Source organism: Xiphophorus couchianus, chromosome 14, assembly GCF_001444195.1.
Source record: "Xiphophorus couchianus chromosome 14, X_couchianus-1.0, whole genome shotgun sequence".
NCBI lineage: Eukaryota > Metazoa > Chordata > Actinopteri > Cyprinodontiformes > Poeciliidae > Xiphophorus > Xiphophorus couchianus.
The window spans coordinates 21,718,284-21,736,714 of record NC_040241.1 but is presented as its reverse complement, the minus strand read 5'-3'; the positions used below and the strand labels follow the sequence as shown (position 1 = coordinate 21,736,714).

The window sequence follows — 18,431 nt, the reverse complement described above, 5'->3', positions numbered from 1 at the left end:
ATAAAAACTAAATAAAGAATATTACTATTTTATGTGATGTATATTCTGTATCTACATAGAGGAAGGAGATTTCTGGATTATTCGCTGGGGGAGACAGCGAATAATCAGCTATTATGAATTTGTTTTCTCATCCAGAAGTTCGTAATATCACATTTTGATTCATCTAGCTGAGTTAATTTTTCATACTTATACGTTTTAAAATTTATAATAATCCAAGAAAAATCATGTTTAGATGCATTGATGGATTAAAATTGACTGACATTTCAAAGCTTTTGTTTTTTCTTTTTGTCCAGATCTGTGGAAAGAGGAGGAGGTTCTAAATGAGCCCAGCAACCAAGAGGAAAACTCCACTTTAGAACAAGAGGAACCAGGACCTGTGCAGATAAAACAGGAACAAGAGGAACCAGAACCTGTGCAGATAAAACAGGAACAAGAGGAACCAGAACCTCTGCAGATAAAACAGGAACAAGAGGAACCAGAACATCAAGAGTTCAAAGAGGAAGAGAAGCAACTCTGCATCAGTCAGGATGAAGAGCAGCTTGTGCTGAAACAGGAAACTGATGACAATTTGGTGATTCCATCTAATGTACAAAGAATCCACAATGAAACAGAATCACAGAGGGACCAACTCATCTCTCATGGCTCTGCTGAGGATGAGAACCAGGATCAGGATGGAAGAAATTCTGAAGAGCCAGGAAGAAAGAGAGACGAAGAACAGAAACAAAAGGAGAGATGTCAGAAAACCAAAACTTGCAGCTCAAAACGAAAACTACGCAAGAAATCTCGCGCTCACCAAATACGATACTTTTGTAAAATTTGCCATAAAACTTTTTCTCTAAGCACATCTTTGACTAGGCACATGAAAATTCACAACGGCAATAAACCTTTCACATGTACAGTCTGTAGAAAAAGTTACAGGCACAAGAGTGGTTTAATTCATCACTTGAGAATTGTCACAGTTGAAAAACCGTTCACATGTTCATTATGTGAAAAACATTACCATTTAAAGGGCGCTTTAAAGAATCACATGAGAATTCACACAGGTGAAAAACTGTTCACATGTTCATTATGTGAAAAACATTACCGTTTTAAGAGCGGTTTAAAGAATCACATGAGGTTTCACACGGGTGAGAAGCCTTTCTCTTGTGTGACTTGTGGAAAAGGTTTCATTCGCAAAAACACTTTAACTGTTCATATGAGAGTGCACATAATGGCATAATTTGAATCTTAACTATCTGTGGCGCACCTAAAAATGCCACCACATAATTTTGGTTGTTTCATAATTTTTAAATATTTTCATGTGTAATTTATTGTATTTTGTTCCAAAAATGAAGAAGTTATATTTAGTTTGCATTACGGGATATTAATCTGCCTGCATCTATAGTGCTTTCTTGAGGTTTGAATGGGAGCAGTGGTGGCGAAGCGGAACCTTTGTTTGGGGGTCGTTGCTTTCGGGTTGGTTTTGGGGCGGAGTTCCGGTTTACCTCAAACGCAATATGGATGCTAACGGCAGCGCTTCGGTCGTCATTGCTGACTTGTATTTTATTATCCTTCAGGCTAGCACACGGTGAAAACGCACCAAAGCTACTCTTAAGAAGTGTACCTCTTATCTGCTCAGTATGCAGCACTGTGTTAGGCTTTCTGTGCACCGTTTTGCCAATAACAGCAAAACTGGAGTTTTATTTGGCAGTGTGCCAACCTGCACTGGGAATGTCCTGTGGGGGGAGGCCATGATTTCTTACTAACTGGATTTTAGGAGTTTTATTTTGCTTTTGTTTGAATAATATTCAGTTTAAGTTGTTGACTCATAAAGTAGCTCAGAGCATGAGAGTAAAGTGAGTCCAGCCAAAGTTAAAGGTAGAGACTGTTAGAAAAATTGTTTTGTCATTCTTACATAAGTAGTTACCAGTTTGCTCTTCATTTATAGGTTAATTATATGTGTGAGACAGAGCTAACTTTACTATAACCCTTAAAACATGTTCTTTAAAGATGGTCTTTCCTTAGTCATAAAACTGCGTTTGTTTGATTTGTTTTAGTTCCTTTGGACTCCTAATCTTATCAGCACCAGCCCCCTTTCTTTTGTTTTGTGTTAATAAAAGGCAGAGTTTCAGAACACATGGTGAGCTGTTCAGAGGAGCAGTTCGCTGTGTCTTCTCTTTCTGCAAAAGCTTGGTTAAAAACTCATAAATGTTGTCTGTGGTTCTTTCTTTGTATTTAGGTAAACAAAATACCTATCAGAGACACTATTCTTTGTTCATGAATTGTGGGAATTGAGGTTAAAGTTCAACCAATGCTAAGTTAATTTCTGTATTTGTTTTGTAAATCTTGTAATTCTATTTTTGATTGGTATTCAGTTAAAATCAGTGTACATTCTGATGCTTATGCCAGTTAATATACAGCTAAATGTAGTAGGGCTTTAAGACAGTTGATTTATCCTGCTTGATACACAATACCTTGGTTGTCTTCATCTAACACATGGAAATATGGAAAGGGTAATGTGTGAAGTTAATTACTTGTGAGAAAAGTAAACCAGGTCTATAAGACAATGGTTATATAAAACATTAATACACTAGACTGTAAAAGTGTATTGTGTAAGTGTAAAAGCCATGGCAAAAAAACATTCTGAAACACCGATGTGTTCCCAAAAAATAAATAACTCAAAGCTTGGTACAAGGTTCAGGTCCACCAAAATATATGAAACAGGAGAAATATTTCCTCACTGTTTTGTCAGTACCCAGTTGATTGGAAGTGCAAGGATTTGACTGCTACAACTACGACTAAACATAGCACTGAAGCTAGCTAGTTATAGCTAGCTAGCCGTTATCTTGTAAACATTTAAATAAAGTCGATCGAGAGATACAGGTGCATTCCCAAACTTCATCAGTCCAAGGCCAACCAGATGTGATGAAGAGATGACAGCTGCTGAGATGCCTGAAAATATTGGCAGCCATGTACATCAAACAAGTGTATTATTTCTTCCTGCAGTTTCCATGGTGATCATTAAATACTCTTTTGGTTCAGATGTCGCTCCAGTAAAAGTCCATTCACATCCAAAATGGCGTCTCACAACTTTATCTGATGCTCCATGATGGCAGTTGTTCATTAACATTGATCCAGAAACTGATGGACTTTGTCCTCAACACTGCTGAGCTCCATTGAACCAGCATTATATGGATTACTGGCGTTACTGCGCCCTCCGGTGGAGAAAAGTCACCATAACAACAATATCATGGTCTCCAAACAAAGGAAACTAACTGCAAACTGTCTTAGTGGAATAAGAAAAAAAGTTTTTAATAAATTTTACTGTGCTTTTAAATGTTAAAATTTTTCTGGATTTAAATATTGTAATTTTAAAATAATATGTTCGTAAAAGAAAAATTTATATTTCTTTTTTCTGGATTGATCAGAAACATACTTTATTTCAAAATAAAGAAAAAGAAATCAATTGCATTCATCCATCTCTCCAGGACAGGTTTCCTAATCATCATGGCAGAAACATAACTAAATCAAATCACAGATTTTCATGATTACGTCACAGTGCTGCCATCTTGTGACAGAAACATGTTCCTGCAGCTCAGCGGAGATAAACAAGCTGCAGGTTTTTGTTTCTGTTTCCATTTCTGTGATGTAGGTTTATGATGTTCAGTTAGAAAATGTTTTGTTCAGATTATTAAACAGGATGAAATGTTTCAATGACTGGATGACGTCAGACAGTAGATGTTGGTTGTAGTGTGTGAGAAATTTATCATAATAAACAGAAATAAAAAGTTTTAAATAATCAGTCTTTGAGTTATTACATGTACTCTGTCTTATTAGGGTGAATTGAGTAACAAAAAGAAATAAATCTCAACAATATTTTCATTTACAGAATATAACCGTATGTTAAAAGAGGTGACTCAAAGCGGAACTTATAAATCGTTCACAGTTTCTTCAGTACAGCCACAGTGAAACACGGGGAAGATAAAAACAGAGCACACGGGATAGCCTTAGCTTTTGTTCTGTTTTCTGAGGACGGGTTTGAGGTTTAGCTAAACATTTGAGTGTTTTCAGTGAAAATGTCTTCAGTTCCGCCTCAGAGAGAGTTTATGAACGAGCAGGTAACTCCTGCTGGAGAAACATTCACAGAGTTTAAAGAAATCAACGTTAAGATGGAGGAAGAGATGGAGGATCAGCGCAGACTGATGGATTTTACCCGGATACCGAGGATCATCTTACACCGGATAGGTACGAAACACCTTCATGTTTTACTGATTAGAGTTAAAAACAGGTTAAAAATAGAAAAGGAGAAGATAGGAAAAGACCTGCACTTTTTTATGCCTTATTTATTTATTTATTTATTTTTTACTCTTATTTAAGTAAAAATATGTTGAAGTAGTGCTACTGTTACCTGAGTACAATTTTTGTGTATTCTTTTCACCTTTGATAATAAATTAGTTTCTGACCTGTAGCTTCTTTAGCTGGTTAAAGATCGTGTTGAAAATGATTAGTTTTATGTTTAATCTTATATTTATCATTGTTTAGGTTTTTTCTATGTTATTTTCCTGTATATTTTATTTTCTCTGTATAAATATAGAAAACATTTAAGTGTTTACTGATACATTAATGTTGAATATGTTAATACCCATGCAATTTTAACCATAGATATGCAGTTTAAAAACTATAGACTCAAAATGAATGATAGAGACAATGACGCCAATGATTTCCAGGCTCTGGACAGAGAGAATAAACAGTCGAAAACAGATTGAAAGACTCCATCTTTCCCAAAATAAGAAAAATAATCCCTCTGAACTGAGGCTGAGGTCGTTGATTTACATCTGACTGGCAAAACATATTTGCATACTTTTGAATATGTCTTTAAAAATTACTACATAGAAATGTTTAATCTGCTGTAGTACAAAAACTAGACTCATCAACCTGGACTAGACAAATCTGAGATATCATAAAGCAATCCATCCATTTTCTGTTCACCCTTTGTCCCTAATGGGGTCGGAAGGGTTGCTGGTGCCTTTCTCTAGCTACGTTCCGGGTGAGAGGCAGGGTACACCCTATACAGGTCGCCAGTCAATGCAAAGACATACAGGACAAACAACCATGCACACACACACACACCTAGGGAGAATTTAGAGAGACCAATTAACCTGACAGTCATGTTTTTGGACTGTGGGAGGAAGCCGGAGAACCCAGAGAGAACCCACGCATGCACAGGGAGAACATTAAAACTCCATGCAGAAAGACCCTGGCCGGGAATCGAACCCAGGACCTTCTTGCTGCAAGGCAACAGTGCTACCAACTGCGCCACTGTGCAGCCCATAAAGCAATCCCTAAAAATAAAAATGTTTGTTCTTGTTAGTTAAAATAGATTTAAAATAAAGAACTCAAATTAAACAATTAACAGTGATTATTATTTGGAATGCACAATAACTACTGATAGTTACTCCAAATGCCGATAATAAGCGATAACATACCTGGAAATAATAATGGCAAGTGTAACATTAATATTTAAAAATGATGTAATCCAAGAGGCAGAAGCATAAAGTCATGTCCAAATTTCAAATACTAAAATACAAACTAAATAAAGAATATTACTATTTTATGTGATGTGTATTCTGTATCTACGTAGAGGAAGGAGATTTCTGGATTGATGAGACACTGGTTCAACTATCATGATCTTGTTTTCTCAACCAGAAGTTTGTAATATCAAATTTTGATTCATCTAGCTGAGTTAATTTTTCATACTTATTAGTTTTAAAATGATCCAAGAAAATCATGTTTAGATGAAGTTTTTGATCTTTGACTGACATTTCAAAGCTTTTTTTTTTTGTCCAGATCTGTGGAAAGAGGAGGAGGTTCTGAATGAGCCCAGCAACCAAGAGGAAAACTCCACTTTAAATCAAGAGGAACCAGAACCTTTGCAGATAAAACACGAACGAGAACCAGAACCTCTGCAGATAAAACACGAACGAGAACCTGAACCTCTGCAGATAAAACACGAACGAGAACCTGAACCTCTGCAGATAAAACACGAACAAGAACCTGAACCTCTGCAGATAAAACAGGAGCAAGAAGAACCAGAACATCAACAGTTCAAAGAGGAAGAGAAGCAGCTCTGCATCAGTCAGGATGAAGAGCATCTTGTGCTGAAACAGGAGACTGATGACATTTTGGTGATTCCTCTTAATGTGCAAAGAATCCACAATGAAACAGAACCACAGAGGAACCAACTCATCTCTCATGACTCTGCTGAGGATGAGAACCAGGATCAGGAAGGAAGCAATTCTGAAGACCCAGGAAAAAAGAGAGATGAAGAACAGAAACAAAAGGAGAGATGTCAGAAAACCAAACGTCAGAAAAGTAAAACTTGCAGTTCAAAACAAAATACACACAAGAAACCTCACACTGACCCAAAATTATATTCTTGTAAAATTTGCGATAAAACCTTTTCTCAAAAAAATTCTGCGACTCAACACATGAAAATTCACACTGGTGAGAAACCTTTCTCTTGTCCAACCTGTGGAAAAAGTTACAGTTACAAGAGTGGTTTAATTTATCACTTGAGAATTCACACAGGTGAAAAACCATTCACATGTTCACTATGTGGAAAACATTACCCTTTAAAGGAGACGTTGAAGAATCACATGAGGATTCACACGGATGAGAAGCCTTTTTCATGTCCAAGTTGTAGAAAAGGATTCAGTCAAAAAAGCACTTTAACTCGTCACATGAGAATTCACACAGGTGAGAAGCGTTATTCATGTGTGACTTGTGGAAAACATTTTGGTTACAAATGTGATTTAAATATTCACATGAGGATTCATACGGGTGAGAAGCCTTTTACATGTCCAACTTGTAGAAAAAAATACAGGCAAAGAGCCACTTTAAGTCGTCACATGACAATTCACACGGGTGAGAATCCATATACATGTGTGAGCTGTGGAAAACATTTTAGTTGCAAAAGTTATTTAGATATTCATATGAGGATTCATACGGGTGAGAAGCCTTTTTCATGTGTAATCTGTGGAAAACGTTTCTGTCAAAAATCTAATCTTTCTGCACACTTTCAGACTCACACAGGTGAGAAGTCTTTTTCTTGTGACTTGTGGAAAAACTTTCCGGTTTGAATCTAGATTACTCCGTCACCTGAGATCTCACACAGGTGAGAGGCCTTCCTCTTGTGTGACATGTTTATAAAGTTTCACTCATCTGTTCATATGAGGGAGCATGACGGCATAATTTGAACCTTTGAATTTTCTCAGTGACTTGCTGTTTGGAAGTGGAGTATTTATAGCTGGATGACATTTAGAAAATGTAGCAGCTTTGTTAAAACATCATTTCAAATAAGAAATCATTTTGTTCTGGTACTTTTACCTTTCCATCTAAATGTTTCTTTTTAAGTGACATTGTTTCCATATTAATTGTTTCTTATTTGACAAATGAATTTGAATGCTTTAGGAGTTATTAAGAACATTGCATTTTGTATTACTTCGATGATTTTGGTTAGCAGATACATGTTAGCTCTTAGTGAATGCAATGTATGTGCTGGTAGGTTACAAATGAATTGCCCCTTGGGAAGAATATGTTTGTCTAAATTTGAATCTGAATATCATATTTTTTTTTATTTTCTGTTTGAGATTCAGGACAAAAATAAATATTTCTGTTGATTTGATGGCAACGATGCAGACATGAGGTTTATTCAGTCATAGTTAAGTCTGAGAATTGTCTTTTTGTGTAAACATGCATTATCTCTGTCCTTGTAAAAATGACTCTACATAGTAAAGTTTTGTTTAAGTAGTTTTATTTTCATTCAGTAGCAGATTTCAGACTGGGTTTTGTTGGTTCACAATTCTATTTGTCTATTTTGTTTTTCTTTGATGACCTAAACATTGTGTAATTTTGTATAAATTTATATATGAACATTTTTAATGTAGTGAGTTTATAATGTAAAGACAAAATGCTCCTTCCCCCAAAAAGAAATATTTAAAAAAATATATATCTTTGGAGTTACCATGGTAATGGTTAACCTACTTGAAGTTCTGCAGTTTGTGACACAATATTTGGTGAAATAGCTCCTCAAACAGTGAGCATTGATCTAGTTAAGATGATGTAAGGTATTGAGAGACGCTTTTTTCATCTCGGCTCTGGTTGTTTTGTCAAACGTACCGCAGTTTCGAGCCACAATGATCTCCAGGTTCAAAGCTTTCAAACTCAGTATACACTTTGGTCCACTGGAGTCTGCAGGAATCAGTGGAAAGTTATCATCACTCCAACCTCTGGTGCAGTTTGCAGCTAAAGGTAATATCACATGAACAGCAGATCTGAAATTAAAGGTGCATTCCCAAACTTCATCAGTCCAAGGCCAACCAGACGGCATGAAGAGATGACAGCTGCTGAGACGCCTGCAAATATTGGCCACCGTTCACCATTTCCATCTAATAAGTGTATTATTTATTCCTCCAGTTTCCATGGTGATCATTAAATGCTTTCCTCTGGTTCAGATTTCACTCCAGTAAAAGTCCATTCACATCCAAAATGGCGTCTCACAACTTTATATGATTACGTCACAGTGCTGCCATCTTGTGACAGAAACATGTTCCTGCAGCTCAGCGGAGATAAATAAGCTGCAGGTTTTTGTTTCTGTTTCCATCTCAGTGATTTTAGTTCAAGATGTTTAGTCAGAAAATGTTTTGTTTCAGATTATTAAACAGGATGAAATGTTTCAATGACTGAATGAAGTCAGACAGTAAAGGTTGGTTGTAGTGTGTGAGAAATTCACCATAATTAACAGAAATAAAATGTTTGGAAGTATCAGTCTATGAGTAATTATTGTACTTGTCTTGTATTAAGTCAACATTTCAACAATATCTTCATTTACAGAATATAACCGTATGTTAAGGCGGAACTTATAAATCGTTCACAGTTTCTTCAGTACAGCCACAGTGAAACACGGGGAAGATAAAAACAGAGCACACGGGATAGCCTTAGCTTTTGTTCTGTTTTCTGAGGACGGGTTTGAGGTTTAGCTAAACATTTGAGTGTTTCCAGTGAAAATGTCTTCAGTTCCGCCTCAGAGAGAGTTTATCAACGAGCAGGTAACTCCTGCTGGAGAAACATTCACAGAGTTTAAAGAAATCAACGTTAAGATGGAGGAAGAGATGGAGGATCAGCGCAGACTGATGGATTTTACCCGGATACCGAGGATCATCTTACACCGGATAGGTACGAAACACCTTCATGTTTTACTGATTATAGTTAGAAACATGTTCAAAATAGAAAAGGAGAAGATAGGAAAAGACCTGCACTTTTTTATGCCTTATTTATTTATTTGTTTGTTTGTTGCTTATATAAATTATTGTAATTTTCAACATTTTTATTTAACTTTATATTTTGTCCATCTGATTATGTACTTTTTAAATATCAAATGATTGATAATTTGATCAGTTACTCTGTGCTTGAGTAAACTTTTCATCAAATACTTTTTTTACTCTTATTTAAGTAAAAATATGTTGAAGTAGTGCTACTGTTACCTGAGTACAATTTTTGTGTATTCTTTTCACCTTTGATAATAAATTAGTTTCTGACCTGTAGCTTCTTTAGCTGGTTAAAGATCGTGTTGAAAATGATTAGTTTTATGTTTAATCTTATATTTATCATTGTTTAGGTTTTTTCTATGTTATTTTCCTGTATATTTTATTTTCTCTGTATAAATATAGAACAAATTTAAGTGTTTACTGATACATTAATGTTAAATATGTTAATACCCATGCAATTTTAACCATAGATATGCAGTTTAAAAACTATAGACTCAAAATGAATGATAGAGACAATGACGCCAATGATTTCCAGGCTCTGGACAGAGAGAATAAACAGTCGAAAACAGATTGAAAGACTCCATCTTTCCCAAAATAAGAAAAATAATCCCTCTGAACTGAGGGTGAAACTTACAGTTTCAGCTTCGAAGAATCTACAAATTTCTTTTGAGCCTCATTCAAAAGAAATTGTACGAGCATTCCCATCATTCCTCTTCAAACAATAGACTCAAATAAACCAGGTGGGGGATGAACGAGTCGTTGATTTACATCTGACTGGGAATGCTCCAAAGATGATGGACCTCCATGAACTAAAAAGAAGAAAACAAAACAGCTTCCAACACCAAGTTGCTGATCTGTAAACCTCCAGAATCAATAAAAACTCCTGCATGGGAGTCGAATATGGAGGCATTTTGGTGAAAAGCTGTTTGTGCCCTGTAAACTGAGAAGTTAAAGTTTAGGAGTTTTGTAATTGTAGATTTTCTTTCAGTTACCCATAAATACAAAACAGCAGTTACACACTTTTTCAAATTCTTAAGACACAAATTGTAGTCTTTGAATCAAACTTTTGAAAAAAATTACGGTTTTGTCCCAAATGATCCAAAGCAAATGGTGCAAAACATATTTGCATACTTAAACAACTTGTGAATATGTCTTTAAAAATCACTACATAGAAATGTTTAATCTGCTGTAGTACAAAAACTAGACTCATCAACATGGACTAGACAAATCTGAGATATCATAAAGCAATCCCCAAAAATAAAAATGTTTGTTCTTGTTAGTTAAAATAGATTTAAAATAAATAACACAAAATGCACATTAATAATATAATGTGCATTAATAATGTTATTGTTCATTATAATTTGGAATGCACAATAACTACTGATAGTTACTCCAAATGCCGATAATAACCGATAACATACCTGGAAATAATAATGGCAAGTGTAACATTAATATTTAAAAATGATGTAATCCAAGAGGCAGAAATATAAAGTCATGTCCAAATTTCAAATACTAAAATACAAACTAAATAAAGAATATTACTATTTTATGTGATGTGTATTCTGTATCTACGTAGAGGAAGGAGATTTCTGGATTGATGAGACACTGGTTCAACTATCATGATCTTGTTTTCTCAACCAGAAGTTTGTAATATCAAATTTTGATTCATCTAGCTGAGTTAATTTTTCATACTTATTAGTTTTAAAATAATCCAAGAAAATCATGTTTAGATGAAGTTTTTGATCTTTGACTGACATTTCAAAGTTTTTTTTTTTTTTTGCCCAGATCTGTGGAAAGAGGAGGAGGTTCTGAATGAGCCCAACAACCAAGAGGAAAACTCCACTTTAAATCAAGAGGAAAAAGAACATCTGCAGATAAAACAGGAGCAAGAAGAACCAGAACCTGTGCAGATAAAAAAGGAGCAAGAACCAGAACCTCTGCAGATAAAACTGGAACAAGAGGAACCAGAACCTGTGAAGATAAAACTGGAGCAAGAGGAACCAGAACCTCTGCAGATAAAACTGGAACAAGAGGAACCAGAACCTGTGCAGATAAAACTGGAACAAGAGGAACCAGAACATCAACAGTTCAAAGAGGAAGAGAAGCAACTCTGCATCAGTCAGGATGAAGAGCATCTTGTGCTGAAACAGGAAACTTATTACATTTTGGTGAATCCTTCTAATGTGCAAATAATCCACAATGAAACAGAACCACAGAGGAACCAACTAATCTCTCATGACTCTGCTGAGGATGAGAACCAGGATCAGGAAGGAAGCAATTCTGAAGACCCAGGAAAAAAGAGAGATGAAGAACAGAAACAAAAAGAGAGATGTCAGAAAACCAAACAGCCGAAAAGTAAAACTTGCAGTTCAAAACAAAAAACACACAAGAAACCTCGCACTGACCCAAAATTATATTCTTGTAAAATTTGCGATAAAACCTTTTCTCAAAAAAATTCTGTGGCTCGACACATGAAAAATCACATGGAGCGTTATTCATGTGCGACTTGTGGAAAACATTTTGCTTACAAATCTGATTTAAATATTCACATGAGGATTCACACAGGTGAGAAGCCTTTTTCATGTCCAAGTTGTGGAATAAAATACAAGCAAAGAGCCACTTTAATTCGTCATATGAGAATTCACACAGGTGTGAAGCCTTATACATGTGTGAGCTGTGGAAAACATTTTAGTTGCCAAAGTTATTTAACCTGTCATATGAAGAGTCATACGGGTGAGAAGCCTTTTTCATGTGTAGTCTGTGGGAAAAGTTTCTCTCGAAAATCTAATCTTTCTGTACACTTTAAAATTCACTAGGTGAGAAGTCTTTTTCATGTGTGATTTTTGTTAAAGGTTTCTGTCAAAAATCTAATCTTTCTGCACACTTTCAGACTCACACAGGTGAGAAGTCTTTTTCTTGTGACTTGTGGAAAAACGTTCCGGTTTGAATCTAGATTACTCCGTCACCTGAGATCTCACACAGGTGAGAGGCCTTCCTCTCGTGTGACATGTTTATAAAGTTTCACTCATCTGTTCATATGAGGGAGCACAGAGCACATGACGGCATAATTTGAACCTTTGAATTTTCTCAGTGACTTGCTGTTTGGAAGTGGAGTATTTATAGCTGGATGACATTTAGAAAATGTAGCAGCTTTGTTAAAACATCATTTCAAATAAGAAATCATTTTGTTCTGGTACTTTTACCTTTCCATCTAAATGTTTCTTTTTACGTAACATTGTTTCCTTATTAATTGTTTCTTAATTGAAAAATGAATTTGAATGCTTTTAGAGTTATTGTATGTTTGTTGTACTTATAGTTTTACTTCGATGATTTTGGTTAGTGGATTCATGTTGGCTGTTACTGAATGCAATATATTTGCTGGTAGGTAACAAATGAAATACTTTGGTCTAAATTTGAATCTGAATGCAATTTTTTAAAATTATTATTTTCTGCTTGAGTTTGAGATTCAGGACAAAAATAAATATTTCTGTTCATTTGATGGGAATGATGCAGAGATAAAGTTTATTAAGTCATAATTAAATCTGAGAAGTTTTTTGTTTTTTTTTTTGCCTGTAAATATCGACTTTATTCTGTGTTGCGGGGTGATTGGATGGTGGTCTTTCTGAAACCACACAGTAAAAGTGTGTAAAAGTGCAGCACACTGCGACCTCGCAGGTCCATGTACAGAGTTAACAACGTCTGGGCTTTAAATTACCCCGTCGCTTAAACAGTAAAACCAGGAGGAGAAAAATGTAATCTGCAAAGTGTGTGGAAGAGAGGAAATACTAGCATTATGTTTTACCACCTTAAAATGAAGCATGTACTTGAATGTAACCAGATACAGAAGCATCTCAAAGAAACAAGTGTCAGATTTCTAAGAAAGCTCTCAGATCACAGCTGGGAGAAACAGGAAGTCTTTATTAGACTTCCTGTGGTTCTCAAACTTTTTTCAGTGATGTACCCCCTTAAAAATATATTTTTAGTCAAGTACCCCCTGACACGGGCAAAACATTTTTGGAATTAAAAAGAGGTACAGTGCTGTAAAATCACTGTCTGATTTATTAAAGCCAAACAACTTATATCAGTGAACCTGACAAATACATCCATATTGCAAACATTGCATGGTTAAACAAAAAAGAAAAACAGAAGACGGTGACCACCAGGAAGGTATAAAACCAGTCAAACCGTTTTATTTTAAAGGATATTGAAACTAAATACTGAATATAAAATTCAGTACAGTACATGAACACACATTTATATTTTATCAAACTTTTCACAAAATAATTTTTCCCAAGACTTATTATGAGGAGCCTACTGATTTTTTAAAGATATTTTGAAAAGCTTCACGTACCCCCTGCAGTACCTCCACGTACCCCCAGGGGTACACGTACCCCCATTTGAGAACCACTGCTCTAACCCACCAGAAGCCTCCACCAGCCTTCTTATCCAGGTCTTTTCATAAAGAGCCTCTGGGGTTTTCAGTCTCGAGTCTGGACTGATGGTCCTGAGTCCTGAGCCGTCCTTCCGTCTGTCTGTCTCTGACGTACTGAACCCGTCCTAGAACTGGTTCGTTCTGAGGCTCTGGAAGAACATCATCATCAAGACAGAAAAAAAAATCACTGGACTTCTCAACAGTATAGTTTCTCCAGCAATTATGCTTGAAAATGATCTGTCTGTCTCTCTGTCACCAAATGCTCTCTTATTTGCTAAAGTAGGAATTTTATGTTATTTTTTAAATTTTTGTGTTTGTAAAATTAACTAAGCAAAGAAAAAATAAATTTGTCTTGTTTTATTTCTTTTTATGACTTTACTGCTGCTTGTAGTTTCTTCCTGTTACCATGGTGATGGTCGCTTGTATTTTTAACCTGGCTAAGTTTTTTCTGCATTAAAAACAGTCGACAAAACCACGTAAACGCGTCGGCGCAGTTTGTTACTAGACAGAAGAGAAAATTACTTCATACTGAATAGTTTTCAACCCCTCAGCTGCAACTGTTCTGGTTTATGATGCATTCAGGTTCTGTTTTTTTAAATTGTTGTTTATCATCAGTAATTTTCCAAAAAGCGGATCAATTTACACCATTTAACTCGTATCAACACAGTGATAGAGGAACGTTTTAACTGAGTCACCTATGATTCGGTGAGTTTTTCCTTCCTGTGTGACGCTGACGGTGTAGGACACAACGCTGTCCACTGACACTGCAGAAATAAGAAACAAGGTACGAGAAAAAATTAAAAAGTTTATTCACTCCCTCATAGATTTCTTCTGTTTTTGCTTTATTGCACTGAAATGCTTCAGATCAAACTCATATTGAATCAGACAAAAATTTCCTGAATAAGAACATCAACTTACAAAATGTTAGTGAAGTTTTATTTTTTATGTTCAACATATTCAACTCTTTATTTTAAGGTAAAAGTTTATCTTGAGTATCAAGCAGCCAACAGGAGGATTGTTATTCCTCAACTGGGAAGTTTAGAGATGATCTTCAGAAACCAAATTGAAATTTAATTTCATTCAAACAGATAAAAACAGAAGAAAAGTTGCTGAGCCAAATCTAATTTAAGTCATTAAATTAACAAAAAAAGTCATTGAAGTTCATGTTTTATGTTGAAGATAGTAAACTCTTAATTTAATCAACTGAAGATGGATAAGAAGCTGATGACTAAAAAACTTTTCATGATAATTAAGAGAAAATATTGCAGATTTAAGTTTGTAGCTCTGAAATGCAGCAGTTTATAATTAATTATATTGATGTTTTCAGCAGAGTTCTTTATGCAGACTATAACACCTTGTCACCTGTTATCTGTTTTAAAAATTAGTTTTTATATATATCTCAGGAAAAAAAAGCCAACCTTCAAAAGGAAACAATCAGCTGTAGGAAACCATCTTTTAATAACTTTAATAATAATTATAGGTTATGGAGCTTTTTACTCTCGTTTCATGAACGGTCCTCCATGTTCAAGCAGAAACACTCAAACGAAAAGCAACAGGATGTGAAATTCTTGTTTATTAGAAAAGACACTGACCTTTGTGGTTTCTCCCGACGCAGAGCAGCAACATCATGATCAGCAGAAAACAGCCGACCGCAGCAGGAAGCAGAATGTGTGCGAAGGCAGCAGTAAACGTCTGAGGTCTGCGTCCTTCAAGAGGAAAGAGCAGGTTAGCTGGCCTACATACAAACAATATGGGCAGAGTTGGGCAGTAAATAGTTACATTTAGTCAGTTACATTTGCTTGAATAACTTTGTTTTTGAAAACAACTTACTTTTAGGAGTATTTTTACTGTGGCAGCTCTATGTAAACTGGTGGCAGGTTGTAACCTCAATAAAAACCATAAATGCTCTGAACTTTAGAAATGATCGCAACTCCTTCTGAAGGAAGATGTTCAAATTTATACAGAATGAAATGGATTTTTATGGTTACGGCTCATTCAACTGGGGATTAATAACCAGGTAATTCAGTTTCTCTTCAGCTTAAAATTAAAATTAAAGTCACCTGAAGAGTCGTCAAAACAACTCAAATATAGGAATCAATTTGTTCCGTATTTATTTCAGATGACTTGGATTCACATCATTCTAAACCAATAAAGCTACAAATGTAAGTAAGAAATATCATAAAACAAGGTAATGTTGGGTTAATTCTTTTCAAAATGAACGGGCAGCTCTACAATAATATAAAGTATAATAATTTATATTTTTGTCTCTTGTCTTTGCATAAATATAATAAATAAAACATGAAATTTAGCTTAAAGCCACAATCAGACATAAATAATGCCTGTTACTGGTTTTTTGTTGGTTTTTCATGATGTAAAGCACTTTGAAATGTCACATTGATGAAATATGCTATACAAATAAACCTAATTTATTGATTTATTGATGAGAGACTTCGTGTTGAGACTTCCTCACCTCTTACTGCCAGCCAGGTTTCGGCTGATTCTCCGACTCCAGAGGCGTTACATTTGTAAAATCCTTCATCAGATTTAGAAACGCTCCGGACGGTGAACCGTCCCGTAGAGCCGCTCCCGACCAGAACCCCGTTTCTATAGAAACGAGTTAGACCGGAGGATAATGGTGGCCTGAATCTGCAGTGAAGAGTCAGATTTTCTCCTTCACTAACTGGATGTTCAGGTCCTTCCAGGATCAAAGGTTCATCTGAGAAACAAAAATGTTGAATATTTACCAACGAGATTCAAGTGAAGAAACATTTTATGAACATTTTTACTCATTTTACATACGAGCCTGTGATGTTTGAGCAGAATATCAGATTTAATCTCATAAACAGCAGAGAACACGACTTGGTTGTAAACTTTCCTTTGATTCTCTCCTGAAACTATTCAGGATCAAAACCGTCCTCCTTAACGTCAATCACAATCAATAAATCATCAATAAATCAGTCAATAAATCCTTTTTTAAAAATTAAATACTTGCAAATAATAGCTGATTTATATTTTCCCTTTACATGAAACATGAGGAAGAACATCTTCATAGTTAATCTTTGTATTATAAATTTGATATTCTCTAGTATGACAGAGTATCAGGGCTAAGAAAAGAAATACAATAAAATTACCAGAATAAAGTTGCAGTTTATTCTGATAGTATTATAACTTTATTCTGACAATTTTATTTTTTTGTTTTTTATTCTTAGTATGGCCCTAAAACTCCATCATACTGTAGACATGTGTCGCCTTCATGCAAACATTTTTAGATATTTGTTGCATTCAGTGTTGCTCTGATTCATGAGCAGAAACAGAAACAAGCTGAGACGATCAAACTCTGATTTTAATATTTCTGTAATCTACAGAGTAGTTTGAGAAACTAAACCTCAAATGTTTGACTTCACCAAGTTTTTATCTACATCCTGTTTGGTGTTTCTAAGACTTTTCTCTCTGCCAGACCACAAACAGGTCGTCTCTCCTCACACTGAGTCAGTCTGAGTGTTAGAGTTTTATCCCACCTGTTACACTGACGTTAACGGCGTCGCTGTGTTCTCCTGCTGCAGATTCACACCAGTAAACTCCTGAGTCGTGTTCATACAGCTCAGAAAAGAAGCATTCGGTTTTATCAATGTGAGTTGAATACTGGAGACAGAGTTCAGTTGTTTGTTTTGGTGTAATTCTTCTGACTCTAAACTCAGACCAGTTTCCCTCACAGCTCAGAGTCAAAGATTCATACTGGAAGAACTGGGATCTGCTGGGAAAGAGTCTCAGACAAACTGCAAAGAGGAGAAAATGTTCTTTAGAATCTGTTTATGATTGATTTACATCAGAAAAAAAACATGAATCCTATTTAAGTTATTGATCAAACGCTTTAGTTGAGGTTATTTAAAACAGAATCACGTTTATTTGTATTTTCTCAGCAGTTTTGCTGCTGAACAACTAAAGAAGATGAGTTGATGCAGCTGGGAGTTGGTCACTGTTGCTCATCATAAATAATCGATCCGACCTGATAAATCGATAGCGATCAATGCTAACACCAAAGCAGGAAATGATCTGATCTGGAGGAGCAGTAAAACGTTTCCCCACAATAAAGTAATTATTGAGCAGAACATGGTTTTCATGAAAAACATTCTTGTTTTTGTTGTATTTTAGTTATGGTTAGGTTAGACCTTGACTTGAGAGAAATGTTTTACTAAAGTTTATTCTGGATTAAAAGGAAAAATAAATAAATCTAAACCTGAAAAGTGAGTAAGAATCAATAAAACACAAGATGGTTCAGAAATAAACCATCTTGTTACTTTAAAAAGTCTTTAAAGTAAATTATAGCTGATTTTTACTCACCAACGACGGCGCAGAGAGCTGTTACCTCCATCCTGAGCTGCTGTACTGGCAGAAAGGCGGTTTGTTCATCTCAGCTCTGGTTTTATGTCAAACGTACCGCAGCTTCCTACCAGAATGATCTCCAGGTTCAAAGTCATAAAAATCAAAGGAGGTCAAACACTTTGGTCCACTGGAGTCTGCAGTCATCATCACTCCAACCTCTGGTGCAGTTTGCAGCTACAGGTAATGTCAGATGAACAGTAGATCTGAAATTAAAGGTGCATTCCCAAACTTCATCAGTCTAAAGCCAACCAGACGGCAGGAAGAGATGACAGCTGCAAACATTGGCGGCCATTCACCATTTATTTCAAATC

General features: G+C 35.5%; 2 protein-coding genes and 1 pseudogene across 11 annotated transcripts in view; 2 read left to right on the top strand and 1 right to left on the bottom strand.

Moving 5' to 3' along the window:
* LOC114156864 (gastrula zinc finger protein XlCGF57.1-like) overlaps positions 1-18,431 on the top strand; it is a 205,320-nt gene that overhangs the window by 2,152 nt on the left and 184,737 nt on the right. For 6 of the 10 annotated variants that reach the window (XM_028037396.1, XM_028037408.1, XM_028037411.1 and 3 more), the window contains exon 1: positions 8,940-9,213. In XM_028037396.1, coding sequence (XP_027893197.1) covers positions 9,045-9,213 — 169 coding nt within the window. In that variant the 5' untranslated portion in view covers positions 8,940-9,044. Of the gene's footprint in view, positions 1-293; positions 1,202-8,939; positions 9,214-11,090; positions 12,601-18,431 lie in introns of those variants that run through there. The other 4 variants (XM_028037422.1, XM_028037419.1, XM_028037418.1 and 1 more) reach the window with 4 other exon arrangements.
* LOC114156925 (zinc finger protein 501-like) lies at positions 3,935-8,805 on the top strand (annotated as a pseudogene).
* LOC114156964 (Fc receptor-like B) lies at positions 12,827-18,203 on the bottom strand. The gene is made up of 7 exons (XM_028037611.1): positions 18,079-18,203; positions 17,256-17,513; positions 16,208-16,453; positions 15,330-15,443; positions 14,433-14,501; positions 13,714-13,886; positions 12,827-13,230 (listed from the first exon to the last, which is right to left on the bottom strand). The coding sequence occupies exons 1-6, from the start codon at positions 18,107-18,109 to the stop codon at positions 13,762-13,764; spliced, it is 843 nt and encodes a 280-aa protein (XP_027893412.1). The 5' UTR covers positions 18,110-18,203; the 3' UTR covers positions 12,827-13,230; positions 13,714-13,761.

Bases quoted from the DNA above. Each gene is read 5' to 3' on its own strand.
- LOC114156964 (XM_028037611.1), bottom strand. From the start codon at position 18,109: ATGGAGGTAACAGCTCTCTGCGCCGTCGTTG. The intron at 17,514-18,078 runs GTGAGTAAAAAT...TCCTCTTTGCAG, and splicing joins AGCTCTCTGCGCCGTCGTTG to TTTGTCTGAGACTCTTTCCC. The intron at 15,444-16,207 runs GTGAGGAAGTCT...TTCCTCTTGAAG, and splicing joins AACCTGGCTGGCAGTAAGAG to GACGCAGACCTCAGACGTTT.